This window comes from Pituophis catenifer, unplaced genomic scaffold, assembly GCF_029215685.1.
Source record: "Pituophis catenifer annectens isolate HBS135680 unplaced genomic scaffold, rPitCat1.0.hap2 SCAF_3, whole genome shotgun sequence".
Classification (NCBI taxonomy): domain Eukaryota; kingdom Metazoa; phylum Chordata; class Lepidosauria; order Squamata; family Colubridae; genus Pituophis; species Pituophis catenifer.
This window is the reverse complement of record NW_027256883.1, coordinates 20,003,198-20,025,317: the sequence shown is the minus strand read 5'-3', so window position 1 is coordinate 20,025,317 and position 22,120 is coordinate 20,003,198. Positions and strand designations below refer to the sequence as shown.

Below are 22,120 nucleotides of genomic sequence, written 5' to 3'. Positions count from 1 at the left end.
CCCGAGTGATTGATTCCTTTACCCCTCCCCCCATTCCAGCTGCCATCCTTTTTTTTTTTATTTTTTATAATTGTCTTTCTTAAGAACTTTTAGTTTGCTTGTATGAAGCAAAAGGAGGGAAGAAGAAAAGATTGTATATTGGATAAGGCATGCTTGCTATATGAAGTGCTTAAGACATTACAAGCTATTGAATTCCCATCAAGGAAAACCTATTTCTGTTTAATTGTGCTAAGTGCTAAGGTTTTTTTTTTTATTATTATTATTTATTTATTTTTATTTAATTTTACTCTTTCGGTTTGCCATTCGTTTCCGCTTGTGCATTGTTCTTATGTAGGCCCCTCTGGATGTGAGTGGTGAAGTCATACTTGTCCGTGCAAAAATATTGGCATATGCTGCATTGAAAAGGTCCACTGTCACCATGACAACTCATATGCAAGGCATACATCACTTCATCCAGAAAGACAATGCCACAGTGCACACACTTGGTTGATAGATCATCTTGAGTACTTCGGTCAACTTTCTCGGTTTTAACTACATTCAAGGAACCTTCATTTTTTACATTTGATGCTGTTTTAGCTTTCTCCTTAGAGGCACCATTTGCAGTCGCCCCAGGTCTGGAATGTTTTATCGCCAAATCTAGAGGAATGTCATTGTCAGATCCAACAGCTGAAAAATGAGGAGGCAGATTAAAGGTGGGATAAGGCACATAGTTTTGGCAAGGATTTGGTAGGCCAGGCACATGACTCAAGTAGTGTGGATTCCCAGGAACGGACAGCTTATATTTACTCCAGAATCTCAGCCAATCAGCTTCACTTTGAAACTCATTGTGTACAAACGGAAGTCCAAAAAGCGGGTACTGATACTTCTCGATAGGGCTTCCGGGTGGTGAATAGTTTAGGTGTTTAGCAGGTCTCATGTATTTCTCTATTGGGCTGCCTCTCTCTGAGCTTCCTTTTCCTTCTGATATAGAGGAACTATTGCCTGGGTCTCCAGAACTTTCCTGAGGACTTTTTATCTGAATGTGCAAAGGTTGCATCCTTTTATGAATATCCAGAGATTGGCCAACCAGTATTGACTGAGGAGCGGAATGGCTTTTAGTCAATGAACCCTGGGCTTCATATTTACTTAGGCTGGGAAGCTGGATTTCTCGCTGATGACCTTCGGTTAAATGATCCTCTGACCTCCTATCTAATGGGCTGCCGTTGACTTGTTCCTCGCTGTTCCCTCTCTGTTGTTTGTTTAGCTGCTCAGCCTGAAGTGCCTCTGGGTTAAGGCGTTTTCTTGTCCGTCTCCTAATGATCTGCTCACCGTTGTTCTGCTTAATGATGTTTAAAGGCCTGGGAGTCTGCATATAAAACACAATAACATCATCAATAAAAGAGCAATGCTAAGCAAAGCTTTGCAAAACTGTTCATGCAAATCCCTTGATATACTTAAAGAGTTCAGTTAAGTCCAATCAAGCCATCCAGGGAAACTGTTTTAAGGAAGGTTTTATTTGGAAGGAAGAGGCAAGGGCAGTGAAGCACAGGAAGCTGACTCCCTCGTTTTGAATAATTAAAACATGTCACATGTTACATTTTGAATCCCTTTAGTTGGCACCGAAGTGAATGTCATGATCTTCATACAACAACCTTGAAAGTGATAAGGCACCATAACTGTTGTCCTTAGAATGTAAAATTCACCATCAGTTTCATATGGGTATCAAGCCTGTATCACGGAAGTCTTTAAACCATTGTTTCACAGATTGGATGCTTTATGAAACCTTCAAGGTTGTGATGGAAGGAAATGTATAGGAAAGAGGAAGGAGAAAGGAAGAAACATATATGGACATCTAACTCATTGTCAAATTGTATGGTTTCTTCAATTAGGTATGATCTATATTTCTTTGTCCTTTATATCTCCTATCATATTTATTTAAAACCATTTTCATTTATTTATAACCATTTTCAGGCCATGATCAACTTGAAAAGCAATATACAAAGGGATTAAGAGTGTGATCAATGAACTCTGTAACAGCTTGAATTAATCAAATACGCTAATATGCAAATAAAACCCACTTTACAGAGCTGTTCTTTTATCTCCCGATCTGCCTCCTTCATCCACCTTTGCCTCCATTAAGTTAATATGTAAGATAATTAATTTCTGCTCCTAATCACCTATCTCTGCTTGCTAAACTGTATTCAATTACAATTGCCAATCAAAAAATATCCTTATGATTTAGATGCAAGATAAGAAATGGTCATCTGTGCAGAGCTCAACATGGGATACATAATTGTGACATTATCAGATTCTTTGGTAACAGCTTACACACAAAAAAAATCATTCTTTTTTAATTATGATTCTCAAAGTTCTCTTTAGCAGGATTTATTGATAAATGAAACAGATTTTCAAGAAGCCTAGTGACTGAACTGTCTTCAAATTAGAACTAATATATCCCTTTGTACATTACAGCAGAAACTTTCTGATTCTTTTTCTGACAGATGTCAGTGAGACTTCACAGCTGGCTATTTGCATAACATTCTCTTGAATTTCTTATCAGTCTAGGAAACAATTCTTACAGATATGAAGGAGACCTAGTTGCCCGTCTGCCGAATTACATTTACATAATACACTAGGACATTTGAGAGAGAAAGGAAGGTGTTTCGTGTAAATGTTCAGGCAATCACACTAAAAAAAATGCACAGTCATAATAAGCATCCTGTTCTCATGTTTTTGCTTATCATAGTCACTGCATCACACAAGGGGGAATAGCAAATTTTCATGTTAGAGGAAGAAAGATGTCATGATGATTATTATAACAACAGTTCTGAGGATTTTCTGGCTATAGGAAAAATCCTGCCTGGTTTTCTGCATTTACAGAAAATGATAGGCAAACACTCAAGACCCAGTCCTGCAAAAGATTATCTGAAGCTTAGTAAACAAAGCTATTATTTTATTGCTATTATAATACTGGTAGAACAGTGGTGGGATTCAATTTTTTTTACTACCGGTTCTGTGGGCGTGGCTTAGTGGGCATGGCATGGCTTGGTGGCCATGGCAGGGGAAGAATACTGTAAAATCTCCATTCCCACCCCACTCCAGGAGAAGGTTACTGCAAAATCCCCATTTCCTCCCGATCAGATGGGATTCGGGAGGCAGAGAATAGATGGGGGTGGGGCAAGTCAGAAGCAGTATTTACCGGTTCTCCGAACTATTCAAAATTTCCGCTACCAGTTCTCCAGAACTGGTCAGCACCTGCTGAATACCACCTCTGTGGTGGAAAGAATAACAGAATAACAGAAGGGACTTTGGAGGTCTTCCAGTCCAACCCCCTGCTCAAGCAGGAAAACCTATATGGCTTTAGACAAATGGTTGTCCAGAAAGACTGGAATTCCTATTCCTAATGGGAAGAGGCAAGGATAGAACTGGAACATTCTGGTTCTCTGCAATGAGACTTCCGCAACTTGAGACAAAGGACCAGATCATCCATGGTTGCACCAGGCTTATCTGATCACCTTTTGCAAGCTTCTGACAAGTAAAGTCAATAGGGAAGCCGGATTCACCTAACAACCGTGTTATTAACAACTGCAGTGTTTCACTTAACAACTGTGGCAAGAAAGGTTGTAAAATGGGACAAAACTCACTGAACAATTGTCTTGTTTAGCAACAGAAATTTTGGGCTCAACTGTGATCAGAAGCTGAAGACTATCTGTATTGCTTCTGTGAACACTGAAAAGTGACCGAGTGAACAATGCTCAAATACATAGTGCAACAGAGACTTTCTTCCTGATAAAAATAACTATCTTAATTATATGCTGATCTGGACTCTCTGTATAAGTAATATACTGAGGCCATGATGAAGAAAATATGTCAAGGCCAATAGTCTTAAACAGATGAGTTGGGCACTGAGACATCCATCAACAGCAATGCTTGGATGGGGTCACTTCCACTTTTTCCTGGGGTATGGATAATCTGTCGTCAACACATTAATTGGAAGGATGTTTGATTATCATCAATTGCCAGAAGTGAAAATCTTCCAGAAGTGGAATTACAAGAACAAGAAAAAATGCACTCAATGAAACGTCTCCAAAAACAGCAAAATAAATGGGAGGGAAATGGCAGGGTGGATTATAACACTTCATATCAGAGTTCTGAAAAATCTCCAAAGAAAAATAACCCTGAAAATTCAGGCATTTCTCTTCTTTCCTCTTCCTCAATCCCTGGTTCAGTACATTTGGGTGGGAACAATGAATGAATGAATGAATGAATGAATGAATGAATGAATGAATGAATGTTAATCTTGGACAGATTAAATGTAGGTATTATGGTTTAAAGTACTCAACCTACAGAGTCTGAAAAATTCTACCCTTGCCTCTCCAGTGACACCATGACATTCCAACCAGCAGTGAAATTCACTTACCTTTCCCTACTGGCTTGCAAATGGGACCACGAGCACGCACCTCCTCCACGCATGCACAGAAACTTCTGCACATGCGCAGAGCGTAAAAAATGGGACATGATGACATCTGGCTGGGTGGGTGGAGCCTCCCGCTGCTAGCGCTACCAGATCACATGATCCGGATAGATCTGGCTGAATTTCACCACTGATTCCCACCCTGCCCCTTGTATCCTCAGCAACCTCAGGAACATGTTGTGCTAAGAATGGTTTGACCAAAGTCAACTGCTACAGAAGTCACCACCCAGGGGCAGCACATTGAAAGCCCAGAGAAGTAGTAAACACATGCTCCTTATGAAAAGTATTGTTTGTTTGATTCTTTCTAGGCAAAATCAGGTGGTAACATGGTAACATTCATATTAACATTCAAGTCTGAAATCCATGAATGTGAATAAAGGATGCTTCCAAGGTTGCCAAAGTTTGTTTCTGTTTCTACAGCAGGGATTTGCTGTTCTCATTTTTCCCTGGCACCCCAGTCATGACTCCATAATCAGGTCCAAAACCTGCCTACGCACATCACAGAAGAGATTTGGGAGGGAATCAGAAAGGATGGGATGACCCATTGCATTAGGCAAAATAGAAAAATAGACAGTAGCAGTGGAACTGTTAATTGTATTGTTTTTTTCCTGAAAGTAAGGTCTATCCCTATTTGCTCTTGTTGTTCAGTTACTAAGTTGTGTTGCAACCCCATGAACCACAGAATGCCACCCCGCCCTTTGTCCTCCACTGTCTCCCAGAGTCCTTGTCCTATTTACTGGGGTATAAATTCATCCACTGGATATACTGTTTCCCCATGAAAATAAGACCCTGTTTTATATTTTTTTGAACCCTGAAATAAGCGCTTGGCCTTATTGCCATGCACTCAAAAGCCTGATTGGGCTTATTATCAGGGGATGTCTTATTTTGGGGAAAACGGTACATTCTTGATACTTTTTAAATGAAGAACCCTCTAGTGCTTACATTTAATTACATAGTCTTTTTTTCCCTATTGCTAACACTGTAGCAAATTTAATGTTTAGCAACACTTTCGCCCTTTGCTTGGGTAAAATTAAACTCATTAACCATTAGGATGTATCAAGTAGAAACTTAGTAGCTTGTTTCAAGACTAGTATTTAAAATGGTTTTACCTTAGCTCTCTACTCACAAAAATAAATGTAGCTCCAACTTACTACCAATTAGCATTGGCATTAATAATTGATTTCTTTTAAACCAGCTTTTAAAAATCCCTCGATGCCATCCATAGCAAACTGCAAGGATGCCAAAATAATGACACATGAGTGATGATGTAATCATACAAATAAATGACTCATGAGTCATGACATTTGTCATAAGTATGTAAATCACAGTGTTTGGGTAATAATGTTGTCATTTGTTTCTCTTGCTTCCTCCAACAGAGGCCCATGCCAAAGAAAATTATTCTAGTAGTTATTAGTAATTCTATATTTTTTACCATAGCACAAAAAAAAAAAAAAAAAAAAAAAAACCTTGTGCAAAATTAAAAGCATTTTAAAAAGTAACCTTCAATTGACAAGTAAAACTTTGTTGCACTAAGTTAACCATTTTTACATGTTTAGGTTCCATCTATTAGAGAAATACATCTGGTGGGATCAACAAAAAGGGCCTTCTCAGTGGTAGCTCCCTCCCTATGGAATATTATTCCTTGGAGATAAGATTGGTCCCCACTTTGTTACTTTTCCAGAAGACCAGGGGTAAAATTCAGCCAGTTCTAACCGGCTCAGGCAAACCGGTAGCGGTGGTTGCGGGAGGCTCCGCCCACCCGCGCGGACGTCATGATGTCCCTTTTTTGCGATGATTTTCAGCCTCACGTGCACATTTGCGAACCGGTAGGGAAAGTAAGTGAATTTCACCCCTGCAGAAGACCCTGAAGTTATGGTTCTACAGGCAGGCCTGGGGACCCTAAGCTGATTCAGAGCCAATCAAGTGGTTGGTTGTTGTCAATATAGGAGAAATAGGATTGTATGATTCCGATTGTATGCTTCTGATTTTTTTAATTTTTAAGCTATCTGGAGTCACTGTGTGTGAATTGGGCAACCATATAAATTTGTTTAATGAATAAAACCTTCTGGCCCACTTCAAACAAAGAAATAAACAAAAAGCATTTATAATAAATCAAAATATAAACGAGCTGTGTGCTCTTATCTTTGTTTTATTTGGCTCTTTTTTTCTCTTTACATGTTGCAGTCCAACCCATTTGAGGTTAATTAGATATAATTTTCCATTTTAGCTAATGTATGACACAGTATCACAACTGAAGTAAACCAAGACCTTTTAAAAATAAATGAATGGAACCTTCACGAAGTGTGAAAACTGGTAAAAAACTGAATGTTGATCCATAGATTACTTTAGGCCAGTTTTTTTTTCCTCAGTTGCTAAGGTTGAGAAACACTAGTTTAAGCCAGCTAATAGCTGGAGATTCCTATGAATTCAACCATATCCTTTACCCAAGAATCAGATCAATTTAAATCAGAAACAGAAAACTTCCTGAAGCTTTTCCTGCCTTTCTGATTTTAAGCCAGGGCTCAGAGCCATTAACATAATGATGATAATGATGGCATAATGATGCCATCAGCAGCAACCAAACTCAAGACTGGCTTATTCAATATATGGCTGGCAAAAATAGGCTGAAATAAGTTGAAGATCATCATAGACTGTCTAAATTTGCAGAGTGGTTTCATGAAAGTAAACTTAGGGCTAAGAGGGCAGGAAATCCTGCAAAGGCTTGGTACTATTTAGATGTTTAATCAGAAAGGAGGCACTAATATACACCGAAAGATATAACCTATTTTAGAATATCACACTTTATATAATTCATGTTATCTTGGATGAACATGGATAACTTGGATAACTATTTATATAGTTAACCCCCCAGGATAAATACACTGCTTAGGAAAACCATGGGAAAAACCTGGTCAGTATAATTTTATTTCTTCTCTTTCAGACCACCTGGGTGATTGATTGATTGATTGATTGATTGGTTGATTAATTAATTACCTTCAAGTCAGTGTCACTCTTAGCAACCATATAGATAAATTCTATCCATAATGATCTGGGATTATCTTTATACCTTGGGTGACTTTTCTGGGAGTATCCTGGGGTTACACAAATTTGGCATACATTTCCTAGGTCCTTCACTCAACTCTCCCAGGAAACACACAACCCTCCCCCCACCATGATAAGGAGCTCAGCAAGACTTGGAGGTATTCTTGGAATAGAGGGAGAAAATAATTACCCATCAATTCATACATATTTAAGTTTCCTTATACGATTCCTTTCAATTAGAGACATTAAGGAGTTGTCTTGAATTAAAGTTAGAATATTAATCCTTTTAAGTTTAGTACTTTCTATATGACTGGTTGGCTGATGCTAGGTTTCCAGATCAACTTGAAGATACTAGGAACTGAATGTCCTGGATGGAGATTCTCAGTCATCCAGGTCATGGTTGTCCCAAAGGTGCTTTTTCAAGAGGCAACTGGACTTTCTGGCTTTTCTTTGAAGATGTTTCGCTTCTTATCCAAGAGAACTGAAGAAGCTTTTTGATAAGAAGCGAAACGTCTTCAAAGAAAAAACAGAAAGTCCAGTTGCCTCTTGAAAAAGCACCTTTGGGACTGGAACTGAACTTTTTCATAAGCTTCAAGCTACACTACCAGCGGGTGCCGTCGGTCAAGCAATGTCGACTGGCGACCCTCAGGGGGAGAGCCTTCTCTGTGGGGGCACCCGACCTCTGGAACGAGCTACCCCTAGGAATATGATTGATCCCGGACCTCCGTACTTTCCGCCGGGCTCTGAAGACCTTCTTCTTTCAGCAAGCCGGGCTGGCTTAAAATTTTTAATTGTTTTATGGGTAAGGGGTTTTTAAATTGGGGAAGCCAAATGGATTTACTTATGTTTTAAACTATTTTAATTTTCATATTGTATGTATTTTAATCCTGGCTGTTCACCTCCCTGAGTCCCTCTGGGAGAAGGGCGGTATAAAAATTTAATAAATTCAATTCAATTCAATTCAATTCTCCGTCATGAGAAAGAAGGAATCTTGAAATATTCCTTTTTTGACATAATTCTGTGGACGTCTTATGTGAAAAAAGGAAATAGCTCCATTTTTATTCTTTGTTTTGTCTCCAAGTAAATAAATGCCTCGTTGGGCATCTCAAACACTGACTCCCCTTCTCTATGGCATATCAGCATCTTCCATAATGAATCACATCTGATTCTGGAGTGACCACACTGAAGAAAATGTGCAGTTAGGAAATTAACCACAGCTGCCCAACTTCAGCTGAGTTGCTGAAAACCTTCCCAATATAAAACAAGCAAGTTCTTCCTACCGAATGAAGCTTCTGGTAGAGACCACACGCATTGCAGACATATCCTCCATTTGCGTTCTTTCGCCAGAGTGAGGTCTTTGTGGTCAAGCAATTGGCACAAAAAACACCCGAACCTCTACGTCTCTAAAATTGGGGACGGAAAAAAGAAAGGAAAAAAAAAATGTCAAAGGTTAGTCACGTGATCTGTAAATATGGCAAATGTATACAACAGTTTTCTATTTATCTTGATAGTATAAAATTACACTGCACTGAACATAATGCAGATTTTCATGACAATTTACCCTGCACTAATAGATCAAGTGTGCAAAACACAAATACTTTTGTTTTCCTCCAAAGTTTTAATTTGGTAAACTACTGAATTTGTGCCTTTTAATTAACAGATTTGGTGCCCTGAATTTTAAGATTTTTTTTTTTTTTTTTAGAGTTGCTCTTAGGTATTTCCCCCCCCCCCCGGATTTTGAGTTATTTTAATGGTGTGATCATCAACAACACTTAAACACTTAAAACATAAATAAACCTCTTTCCAATTAATTTCAATTTGCATGTAGCCTTATTTCGGTTCTTAAAAAGTCTTTCTATCTCTTTAACAAGATGCAAAGTGTTAAATTACAGGCTAACGTAGTTATAAAAATCACATATGCTGCTTTTTATTTCCTAAAGCCCACTGAAAGCATGGCTCAAATTTAGTACTATGAAGGTGTATATAAAGCTCTACTTTAGTGATAAAACCACATGATGTTGTCTCATCAGCAGATGGTGTAAAGTATACTTATAGGAATGCAAAGTGAGCATAAATGATGGTGTGATTGAATTCCACAGCTTTCTTAATCCCGCAACTGAGAATGATCCGTTAGATTTCTTCTATCGTATAAAGATATTGTTTAAATTAGTGAAGAATTTCACAGAAGAAGAACACGGCAAAATAAAGCACTACAGGCTGACTTTAGAGACATAACCGTTAATAATTATGACATGGCTATTTTTCCCTCTTCTAAGGAAAGCAAATCTTTTCAAGTTTCTTTTTTAAAATAAACATTTATTAAGAGTTCTTCATTTTGCACAACTGTGGAAGGGCGAACCATTTCAGAAAAAAAAAAAAAAGCTTAAACTGATTTAGTTCTAAATTTAAAAATTACTAACCTTGTAAATCAAAATTTCAAGGTTTCCTCAAATTTAAGCAATTCGTTTAATTTTACTCCATACTGTAGGGAAGGAATGCTGGTGCCAAGAAAGTACAATGGTTATAATTGTACTCTGATACATTTCAAATGGAAAGCTTTTTGCAGACATAATTTTGGCTTGGAGCGTGGAACACTTTCTTGGCATAGAAAGGGCATTTGATTCATCGGGTGTTTCGCAATGTATCACTAAAAAGACCTGGTGATCAGCCAGTTCCCTATAGGGTAATTTTTCCATCCAGATGTAAGCGCTATCAGAGGCCCTCGTCAGCTAAACTAATTATGATCTTGCATTTGCTGATGGCTGCTCGCTTCTAATGTTTAGCTTCCCCATTAATCCACTATATGGCAAAAACATAGGAAACACAAAGAATTGAGGGGCTAGTAACCTACATGGCTATAAAATTCTAACATAAGTGCAATATTTTAGTAAGATTGGGAAAACATTTTCAGTAAGAACTGAAACAGACCAACAATTGCCTTTTAAACCACAAATATAGTTTCATTAGTGTAGCGAGTTGGGTTTCTTTAAGTCAAATCAAGAATGCCAAAGGAATAATCAGTTCTTCCGTCTCTGCCTCTAAGCTCAATACCACTTAATCAAAACTATAATTATATCTCACTCTTTCACCTAAATCTCAAGTGCAACTGGACTTGAGAATGGTCTTAATAGCTTCAGATTTATGTTTAAAATGGTCAGTTTGTTTGTTTTAAATACATAAAATGCACTCCCTGAACCACAATAATATAGTATGCATGCTAATCTAACAGTCTAATGCTGGTCAGTGAGTTTGCCTAACAAGTATCTAAAGTCCTTTTAAAAAAACTCTGTAGGCTAGTTTATCCACACAAAAAAGCTCAACTGATTGCCAAAATACTTTCTTTGGAGATCAATAAACTTTTAGTTAAATGAGATTACAGTTATGCATGCAACGAGTTCTAATGGAAACTCTTTTGCATGGCCATCTTTTGAATCTGCTTGAAAAACATATCAGTCTGTTCCAAATGTTCTTAGAAATGGTATATACAAGCAGAGGCATGCTGATCAGGGTGTATATCAAGTGTGAGTTTTTCCAAGCTTGACAAGTTTGATGGGTGATGGTTACTTGGCAGATTTTTTTAAAGAGACCAGATAATTGTTTTTAACAAACAAGTACTCATCTGGAGTTGACAATTTATAGTTTTCTGCTATATTGTTGTGCACACATAGTTGTAACAAAGGGATAGGGCATTAATTATGTAATTGTGGCTACCCGCTTAATTTTCTGAAAACTCATCACTCTCTTCTCATGCATTTCCACGATTATACTGAATTAATATTTCATTGCAGCATTTAGTTGAATTTTAGTCTTGATTATAAACAAAGGAAGCATGAATATTTATTGTTTTGGATATATGTATTTATGCATTTTTTTTAAAAAAAAAAGATGTAAAATTTAAAGAAAGAATTATACCCAGAGGAGGTGCATTTATTTTGTACAATAAGCATGGGGCTAGGATGTAGCTTAACTGGACAAATGAATGAATGAATATCAGATTTATGCTTTGGAAATATATACACTGCACATGTTAAATTCAGCTTTTTGGTAGAACTGACATCTGCTATAACCTGTATCCAAATCATCATATTATAAACTTTCTCCTGTAACTGTAAGTAATCTTACTTGATTATTTGAAAGATTATGTAAAGATAGTCAGACATGGAAATTATTATGAATTTTTTTGTCTGCTAAAAGAATGGAAATAATCTCCAAAGCCGGAGGGGGAGGGGGAGGGGGAACTGTGGCCATACATTTCTTCTTGCTACACAGAGGGTGGATTGTTGTGGAACTCATTATGTTAACCCAGTTATGAATACAGAAAGGATGTAATATTAATAAAGGATAAGTGGATGCTATTTATTAATTTTTGAAATTACTTGTTGGAAAGTAAGATAAATCAGAAAGCATATTGTCTTTTTAGAAATGTTAACTGTTTTTGAGCTGGTTTGTTGTATGTCAAATGGCTATTTTGTATAATATACATCATAAAAACTGGTTGAATGGAAGAATAATATTCTAGGTTTGAATGATTACAAGTTACTTGTGATGTGGTGACAAGTGCAAATATATTTGACCAATTGTAGTCTTCCTTAAATGGAGGTTGTTCAGATACGCTGAATATCAATTCCCAGAATTTCCAGGCAATGTCATCTATTTGTTTGGTTGGGAATTCTAGAAATACATCTGGAGGGCACCTGGTTAAAGAAGACTGTTATGCTTGCCTTGGTTATATCATACATTAAGGAGTCTTAGCTCCAAATATTCTTTACTGCTCATTAGTTTGCATCAGCTGTCAGCATTCAATTAGCCAAAGCCAACGCTTTGTAAGTAGATACCAAAAACTCTTTAATGTAAAAAAGAAAAACCCAAAACTCTATTCTGGCTGAAATTGTGGATTCCTATAGAAGGATGTGGGCAGTGCAATGGTTCAGTGGGTAAAATCCTGGGCTTGTCAGCTCAAAAGCCAACAGCCCAGGTTGAGAACCAAGTGTCACACAAGAAGGTGGTCACTCATCTTCACCTAGCTCCTGCCCACCTAGCAGTTCGAAAGCATGAAAATGCGAGTAGATAAATAGGTACCACTTTGGTGGGGAGGAAACAGCACTCCGTGATATCATGCTGGCCACATGATTGCAGAAATGTCTTCTGACAGTGCTGGCTCAACGACCTTGAAATGGAGATGAGTATTGCCCCCTATAGTTGGCAATGATTAGAGGACTAAAATCTGAAGGGATTCCTTCCCTTTCTCCTTTCCGTCCCTTATATGAGGATGTGAAATATGCTATTAACCATAGTTTACATGTCTATGTACAATTTCTTTAATGTTACTCTCTTTTGTTCAAGGTAACTCTAAACTCATGCCCTAGATTAGATTAAATAGCTATCTGAAAAATTGCCAGAGTGAACTATGTTAAGGAGGACAGTGCAATCCAATTCATGTTTAGAAATATATAAACAAAAACCTGTATTAAAGAAATTAAGATTTGGGACTTTGGCTTTCCAGACTGATCAGGTGCAAAAGTCATCCAACTGAACATTTTCACCACATTTATGATTTCCAGAGCTGAAGCTGTAGCTATAAATCAGCACAAGAAAGCATGGAACCCATTATGGGCTAGCTATAGATTTTGGGGTTATTTGACATGAATGTGCCACATGGTGCTGTTGCCTGGTTTTGTTCTTTTAGTTTAAATCATACATAAGAATATGCTGAGTTTGTTGCTTCCTTTTCTACACAGCAACAGGAAGAAGGTTATGGAGCTTTGCAGCAAGTATCTTGATGGAATTGAATCTTTGGAGACGGGCATGATAAAGCTGATTATCGATGCATTAACATCATGAGTTGACAGACAACTCTTTTAATGTGTGTTCTTTTTCCTTTGTTTCTGAGTGTTCACCAATAAAAGTATTAATTCAAGCCAAGAGTTTTATCTAACACATTTGCTTTCCAGGCCCCCTTGAATGTGATTTCCACTTTCAAACACAAATTTCAGAAAATACAATTTCTCCTTTTGGAAACACACATATAGCGTAGGTATTAATTTTGCAGGCACACAGCACGGTGGCAATGTGACAAAGGGCTCCTTATGAGCCTGAGAAACACAGTTCGAAGTCATTCCTAGCCATTTTCAACAAACTGCAAATCTGTTGAACTGGGTCCTGCTGTATATCATGGGAAATCTGTGTTCAGTTTCATACAAAATCATATTTTATCCTAGCCATAACAGAATCTGCAACAACAGCTCTTAACATCATGGAAGCAAGGACTCACTGAGCACCAATGACAGGAATTGGATTTCCTTCAATGCCACTTGCTTTAATTGGAGTTAGCCGTGCAAATTTCCTGTACAGACTTGGAAAAATAATCCCAAAGGATCAATAATTGAAACTATACTTCTGCTAAGTCAATCTTTAATTATGTGAATCCTTGTATTGAATACATTATAATAACACAGCATGAAGGGACAACTACAGTTAAGGGTCTCTCAGTATTTTCCATTTTAGTTCCTAGGCTCGGTGTTTAATATATTAGTCGTTTCAAATCACACTGGGTTGAAATTTGGCATACAAATTGGTTAGCGCAGATGTGAAGATTTCTTTTTAAAATAAAAATTTCTTTAAATCGGTTCAGCTGTTTATAATTTGAAAGAAGGCCAAATATGATTTAAAAAAAAAAAGAAACAAAAATTCCCAGGTTCGCGAATAATTCTTGCCTTTCATAAGTTGAACCACAGCAGCTTAGTTTCCAGGGAAATGCCAACAGAAAGTTTCCTGCTCCATTAATTTTAAGGGAAAAGAAAGCTTAGCGAAAATAGGGAGGGGAAAACATTTAATCTTGAAGCATATAACCCGAATGATACCTCCTCAAGGAACTGTTTTTTTTTTTTTTTTTTTTTTTTTACAGCAAACTGAGAAACATACTAGAACCATAAGAATAAGTAACTGTTTTAACCGGAGGTATTATTTACTAATATTTTCTTAAATATCTTGTTTTTAACCCATATTGGCTCTGTGATCATCAGCCAATTTCAACCAAAGAATGTTTGTGGGTACTGAAAGCAGGAAGATGTTGAAAGATGACATTCATTTTCAGCGTATACCTATCACATATTCAACCAACGTATGTATGGGAAGCAGATGTCAACTTTCTATTAAGATTGTAGGCAGCTAATTCACATATTTCTTAGCTTTTATTCTGTAGATATTTGAAATTCAGAATGGTCCCTTCACATATGCAGCATCTGAAGGCAGGACAAGAAGCAATGGATGGAAACTAATCAATCAACTATAAAGTCAGAGAAATTTCCTGACAGAACAATTAATCAGTTGCCTCTAGAAGTTGTGGGTTCTCCAATACTGGAGATTTTTAAGACATTGGACATCCATTTATTTGTCTGAAATGTTATAGGATTTCTGGCATGAGCAGAGGGTTGGACTAGAAGACCTCCAAAGTCCTTTCCAACTCTGGTGTTCTGTTATGATAGGAAGGGCATACATGTTTAATATATTATTATATACCCAATAATTAATAGATAGATAGCTAGATAGCTAGATAGCTAGATAGATAATAGATAGAATTCTTTATTGGCCAAGTGTGATTGGACACACAAGGAATTTGTCTTTGGTGCATATGCTCTCAGTGTAGACAAGATACATTCGTCAAGAATCATAAGGTACAACACTTAATGATAGTCATAGGATACAAGTAAGCAATCATGTGGAATCACACTTGCCAGTTCTTTAACTGGTGTTGGATTTCACACACTTGAATTCTTCTCAAGAACCCAGGATGTCATAATGTATTGGTGTAGTATATATACAAATCCAAGCAATATGGCCTTTTGTGATTGACTAATGAAAATATTGTCAATGAGCAGATTTTCTTAAATCCATCCAGTGGTATGGATGCTGATAACCACTGGATCAGGAATAAGCTACCTTTCTAGGAAGCAGTGATTAAAATAGTTGATTTTCTTCAACATGGGCGTGCATTTCCCTCCTTATACTCACTGTGATATAATTTGGGCATTTCTTTCTTCTACTTTCATACTATTTAACAGACTTTTTATCCTAAAGCAACATATGACTGAGATATGTCAGCCTTGAGAAATTTTTGACTCACAAACCTGCATTAGGAAGACATTCAATGAATATCTCTATAAAGCAGGTCTATGCGAAGCAACATTAGCATGAATATAGCAACTCTCTGAATTATTAAATCCTCTTTTTGGTATTGCAAGCAAGGGGCTAGGCCTGCACACACGTCTGATATTGTTTTACCTGAATTTCAGATAGTAAATAATTATTCACAGCAGGAACCCATCTTCTTGAATAATGCCAAAAGAAATATATGTGATGTTCAAATAATATAATGCTAATTAGTAGTGTTGTGTAAAATGAATTTGAAATATCTTGTCAAGTCTCAAACAGTTGTTTTCCATTAAAATGAACTGTTTCAACCAGTTTGGAAGTGTTTCAAATTCAGAACAGAACTGTTTAAAGCTCAAACAATTGAAACCGTTGTCTGAAGCTATTGTTTTAAGCGCGATAGGGGATATTTTGAATTCAAGAGATCCAAATTCAAACAGCTTTATACAACCTTCTAAGAAATATAAAGGAACACTAGTGTATCCCTAGTGGTCCGTTTTACTGTCACAAAGAAAAGGGAACAGCTTCTGATTTTGAAAACTTTTCTTAATAATAAAATTTGCTTTTGCCATCTACAAAATGAAAGTAAGTGCTTGTGTTTTGGAGTATTTGCACTCTTGTAAATATGGGATTTCCCCCTCAGGTTAGTAAGAAAATAATTGGTGCAGAAAACACTGTCCTCCCTTTGAAATAACATTGCTTACCATCCAAAACATACCTGCGCATTGTCAGTGAAACATGCTAATATTATTTAAAGGAATACTTAACTAAATGAAAACTTCCCAGGGAAAAATTCAAAAAGGCACAAAAAATTTACATTTTTACCAGAAGTGCATATTATTAAAGACTCTAATATCCACCAAAATTAAAGGAAAATTATTTGTCTTCATGCACGTTACCTTACAGGGTACATCAGAACATAAGTAAAACATTCCCTCTTAAGCACTAAACATAGTAGAGGATATGTATGAAATAAGAATGTAGAAATGTATTTAATTTAGATTTTAATGCAATCTTTTAAGTTAATACTTCACAAATCTATCTATGAAGTTTAATAGTGTTTTATACTGAACTGATAATCACAAACCCCATGTATATATTAGGGTGTGTGTGTGTGTGTGTGTGTGTGTGTGTGTGTGTGTATGGCTAGCTGATGAGAGCTAAATAGCTTGAAATAGATCTATACTAGTCTCCCTTTATTTCTTTATCAGCGAAATATAAATTCAGCAAAATATATATATTCGTTCCACTATTTTATGAAAAGCTAATTAAAAGAATGTAAATAAAATGGATATTGAAATGCAAAGGAGAATGCAGAAAAAGGTGTGTAACATTTCCTACAAATTTTAAAAAAAGATAAAAAACAGAAAATACAAATTAAGGCTGGAATAGAGTGAAGACTGTGCGAGCTGGAAGGTTTCTGATACCAGTCTTTAAAAAAGCAAAAATGAAGATGGTGATGATATTGAAGTAGCACAATAATGCTGACCAGATGGGGAAGCAGGCGATGGGATTCCATAGATAAATGAATCTGCTAGCTATTTCTGGATTTAAGGATGATGCAGGGATGAATGTGGAATGACATCAGACTTGAGAATTTCCTCCCTCCCTAACCTTCCTTTGAGTAATTTCCTTAAACTGGATCCTTGATGTTATCTCCTGATTTTTTTTTCTTCTTAGCCAGAATTAATCATGTCAAGTAACATTCAACCATTCCCTTACATAGCTCAAAGTTTACTTTAACAGTGTTTGTCCAGAATGGGTTCATTTCAAAGAAATGAAAGCTGAATGCAATAGCTATTGGAAATTGCAAGGAAAATGCTAATAGTTATTTTCTATGAGGATAAAAGACTAAGATCTCCCCCCTTCCGAAATATTAGATTGGTTAATTTCCTATTGACAAAGTTGTTAAACTGAGTAAGTACCATGCTGTAATGTGCAAGCAATCAGATTCACACGTGAAGGATTCAGCTTACTTCTTTATTGTTCAAGCCTACACACAGGAATATTCTCAGATTAATGGTTGGCACATGGGTTAAACTAGATAAGGTTCAATAGTATTCAAGAGGTTGGATTTCGCCTTATGACTATGTAGAAATTCTAAAATAATCCCCCATTTGACTCCTCCTTCTCCCCTTGCCAGTTATTCTCCAACACATGCAACATGTTTCCTTAGAAGCAAGCAAACCCTATTCTATTCAATGGGAATTAGTCTCAAAACACCTATTGAAGGGCTACTAGAATTTTTGTTTTATTTTACTATAGCATGCTGAGAAAAAAAATCTGGCAAAGTTGTAAGCAGGATATTGTGTTTGAACCAATTGTTGTAGAACGTTTACTTTAAAAAAATAAGATTTTTCTAATTGTGTTATAACCATTCAGAAACTTCAGAAATGGATTAACAACGTAATGTGGTGTAATATAAGGTATGACATTTAAGCAGCTCATTTACATTCCCTCATTCATGTGGATAAGAAAAAGTACAAAGTATTTTGCAATAAACTATTGCTATGAATCATACTTGAAAAAAGCATCCTAGTGTACACAAATGCCCTAGCTCTATCCTTCAGAACAATAACAAATAAATGAACCTTTGGATTAGAAAAAAGGGAATATATTCAAATACATTTGCTTTACATCCAGGAAATAATCAAGGTACAAATAATTCATAATTAGGTACAAATAAGAGACATTTATGGCATTGGCCAGAGTTGACCTTGGTACACACAATTCTTAATGGCACATTGACGCTGCAAAAAATAGTAGTATTTGTAGACTATTGCTAATCAGCACAGGGGTGAAATCCAGCAGGTTCTGGACAACTGGTAGTGGAAATTTTGAGTGGTTCGGAGAACCGGTAGTGGAAATTTTGAGTAGTTCGAAGAACCGGCAAGTATCACCTGTGGCTGGCCCGAGAATGGGGTGGGAATGGAGATTTTGCAGTATCCTTCCCCCAGGAGTAGGGTGGGAATGGAGATTTTGCAGTATCCTTCTCCTGCCACGCCCACCGAATCACACCACGTCCACCAAGCCACACCCACAGAACCGGTAGTAAAAAAATTTGGATTTCACCACTGGGTCAGCAATCTGGATATGTTATTTTTTTCCTCCACAAAAGGACACAAATGATTCAATCAATTCTCAGTCAGAATGAAATCTTCACTGGGTTATCCTTGTTTGAATTTGTTCTGCCCCAGCTCCGGATTTCTGAGGATATTGACACACACCAACGGTCCTTATCAAATTTATTAAGTAGCAAGAATAAACAAGACCGGCAAAGGTTGGCAAACAGCCCAGAAAACAAGATATGATAAACCAAAATACTCTGATAATAAATACGAGTTGTTTCCAGCAAGAAAGCACTAGCTGCGTGCGACTTAAATAGGCTAAGGGAGTGGGCAATTATCCTCAAGCCCTACTCTCGAGTAGACCTCCTCCTCCTGAGTAGCCACTTCTGCCTTTTGGCAGCTCTGCGTGCTCGAGCATTGAGGAGAGGCTCCTCCACTTTGCTCTCTCCACTTGAAGGAACCTCTGGAGGTTCTGAAGGCCCTGGCTCAGTCTCTGCCTCTGGCACCACATCCTCTTCAGCCTCCTCGCTGTCCGACATGAGTGCTGGCTGTGCAGGCTGCTGGCATGACACCACACCAGCCTCCTCATTGTCGGGATCAGCCACGATCTGCGCAGGCCGCTGGCGGGCCACAATAAAATTTGGTCTTTCTACATGTATATATATGTTGCGTTTGCATGAAATTAGAAAGCAATCCAGCTATCCATCCAGTCTTCTGTTTCTATCACTTCATACCACTTACACATGGACGGTGTTCCAAGGAAAGGAAGTAGTTGCTTTAAGGAGTTTGGAAACAGATGCTACATGTTTGCCTCCTCCGCCTCCTTTTTTTGCCTTGAAATCTAAAACCCCTGCACAGCTGTAGTGCTGCACAATCTTAAGGTTATGAAAGTCTCATGCAGCCAAAAAAAAAAAATAATAATCCTATTTGTAGGTTGTCCAATCAGAATGGCTCTGGGATGAATACAGATTAAAACCTTAAAAGACCAGTACAGTGATCAAAAGAAGAAAAGGAAAAGATGGCCAAATCAGTGAGACAACCTATACAATAACATTAAAACTACTGCACTATGGATTCCCACCATATCTTAGCCCAGCATTTTGGAAAAGAGACAGATATTTAAGTTTTGGTCAGAAAGGCAGCAGTGTGGAGTTAATCAGATGTATGGAATGCTCTTCGAGAACACACAAGCTATGACAAAAAAGGCACATCTCCCTGGTCCCATCAAATAACATTTAACAAGCCCAAAAGCATTAAGCTTGTTATTTATATTAATGATATTATACTATGTGTGATTTTCTTTCTATCTCTCTCTCTCTCTTGTGTGCACATACATATACTTACATTACACACATACTCATATTTAGAAATAAAATAAGAAATATATATACATATGCAACATAAAGTTTCTTAAATTGTCTTAGCATGAATATCACTAAGATGTTCCAGTTTTTCTTTTTTACAGATGAGAATCCACACTTCTCTTTTCACTGTTGAAAGATTGAAGGCTTTTGAGTTATACTATCAGTATTTTAAGATATATAGTGCCACTAACACTTTGTGATGTAAAGATGACCTCCCATCATCAGTAATCTTTGCTTTTGCTATGAAGTATTTCAAAATCTGGGAGTAGTTTTCATTCTCTGCTGGGTAATAGCTAAGAAATATGAGACATATCTGCAGCTGTGCAAAGCCTGGACCGAAGGGAGGGGATGCAGGTATCCTGAGGAAGCTGACATGTCTGGTTATGGTTATAGTCCAAATGAAAACAGCCTGTCAATTTATGGAAGCTACTTTCCAATCCAACAAGATAATATGAAATGTAACTATAATGAATAGATACATGCTATTGTCAACAACATCATCGGTTCCTATTGCAAACCAAACCAGACCAAATCACCTTTCTTTTCTTTAAGATATATTCTGGTGCTTCTCTCACAAGATAAGGCAAGTTGGAACCTAGAACTATTGATGATGACCATTGAGGCTGCTTCTCTGTTTTGCTTGGCTTTATCTTTCAATATATTTATTTAATAAATACTGAAAAGCAAAATAGCCAGCCTTGGCAGCATCTTTGCTTTCATCCTTATTTTCAGGAATTCCTATGGATTCAATAGAGGGTCCACAGAATTTCTCAGAAAATAAAAATGAATGACAGCTGCTGAGTTCTTGGTAAATATTCTGTTTATCACTTATCCAGATGAACCTTTCCAAAACAAGCCTCCAAAACAAGATAAATTTAAGTTTGGAGAGCTAATTTGGATGGCACATATTGAACACCTTCACCAGTTTTTGTGACTGACTACGCAGCCCAGCCACGGGTGCCATTAAATAACAATACTGATAGTATATTCTTCATATTTCAAATGTGTTCCTATTTCTGAGTTTTGCTTCAGGTAAAAATTCAAGCTACAACTGTGAAAAAGTGGTTGTCTATTTTTTTTTAAAAAAAGATGTTAATAAGTATTGTCAAGGGGCAAATTTGATGGAGATTTGATAAAGCTTTGTCATAGGCCCTTTATATTTATTCACCTCAGTAGTTGCAGTTGCAGTTCATGGGCAAAGAACTCTTGTGAAATGTGACATTAAACTACTGCATGTGATTTTATTTCACTGAAGTTTATATTTATTTTATTTTTTAAAAAATTATGTTGAGGATGCTTTACATGGCATTTTCAATAATTTCAATTATTTTGCAATGTTTTGACATTTTCAGTTCATTGTGCAATAATCCGTTAATTCCCCTGTGAATACCTAAATCCATCATCCTGATCTAGAATAAGCACTTTTAAGAATTGTTATATCAAAAAATGAAAACGTTTGTAGCAACTTCTTCAATAAGCAGAAAAATAATACCATTGGTTCTATTGCTCATGTGAATATTTTAGTTATTAACAATATACCAAATTCTAATATAAGATAAACTCTTTTTCCCCCAGGTGTCCATGGTTTTCAAACATACAATCATTCTTAAGAACAATTCATAAACCCTTCAAAAGGTTTGAGACATAAACAAATTTTGCATGAAATTACAAATTCTACTTTTCATGTATTTTCACAGAATAACTCCCATAGTCCTATGATTTCCATGTTTCATTGTTTATTTTCTGTTACTTCTTTAGTCAGTGATTGAAAATAAATAAATAAATGCTGGGTGAACTCCGTAGGGGTGAAAATGCTCAATTGATAATGACAGGAACTGGCAATATTATACAAAATGGTTAACATTTCACAAATCCTATTTTTCTCCCTTTTATTTAGGCCAAAAAAGAGGGGGGAGTGAAGTTGAGTTTTTCCCAGTTTGGACTCATCCAATTTTGGGCCACACTGAATTTTAAATAAACTATTATTTAATCAAATGCAGGCAACATTAGTTTCACTCCTGCTGACAACTTCAATTAGAATATTT

General features: G+C 36.8%; 1 protein-coding gene across 2 annotated transcripts in view; it reads right to left on the bottom strand.

Annotated features, from left to right (window-relative positions):
- Window positions 1-207: 207 nt before the first annotated feature.
- Window positions 208-22,120, bottom strand: part of TRPS1 (transcriptional repressor GATA binding 1) — a 199,557-nt gene continuing 177,644 nt past the window's right edge. For both annotated transcript variants that reach the window (XM_070942047.1, XM_070942048.1), the window contains exons 5-6: window positions 8,776-8,898; window positions 208-1,345 (exon numbers count right to left, since the gene is read on the bottom strand). In XM_070942047.1, coding sequence (XP_070798148.1) covers window positions 284-1,345; window positions 8,776-8,898 — 1,185 coding nt within the window. In that variant the 3' untranslated portion in view covers window positions 208-283. The remainder of the gene's footprint in view (window positions 1,346-8,775; window positions 8,899-22,120) is intronic.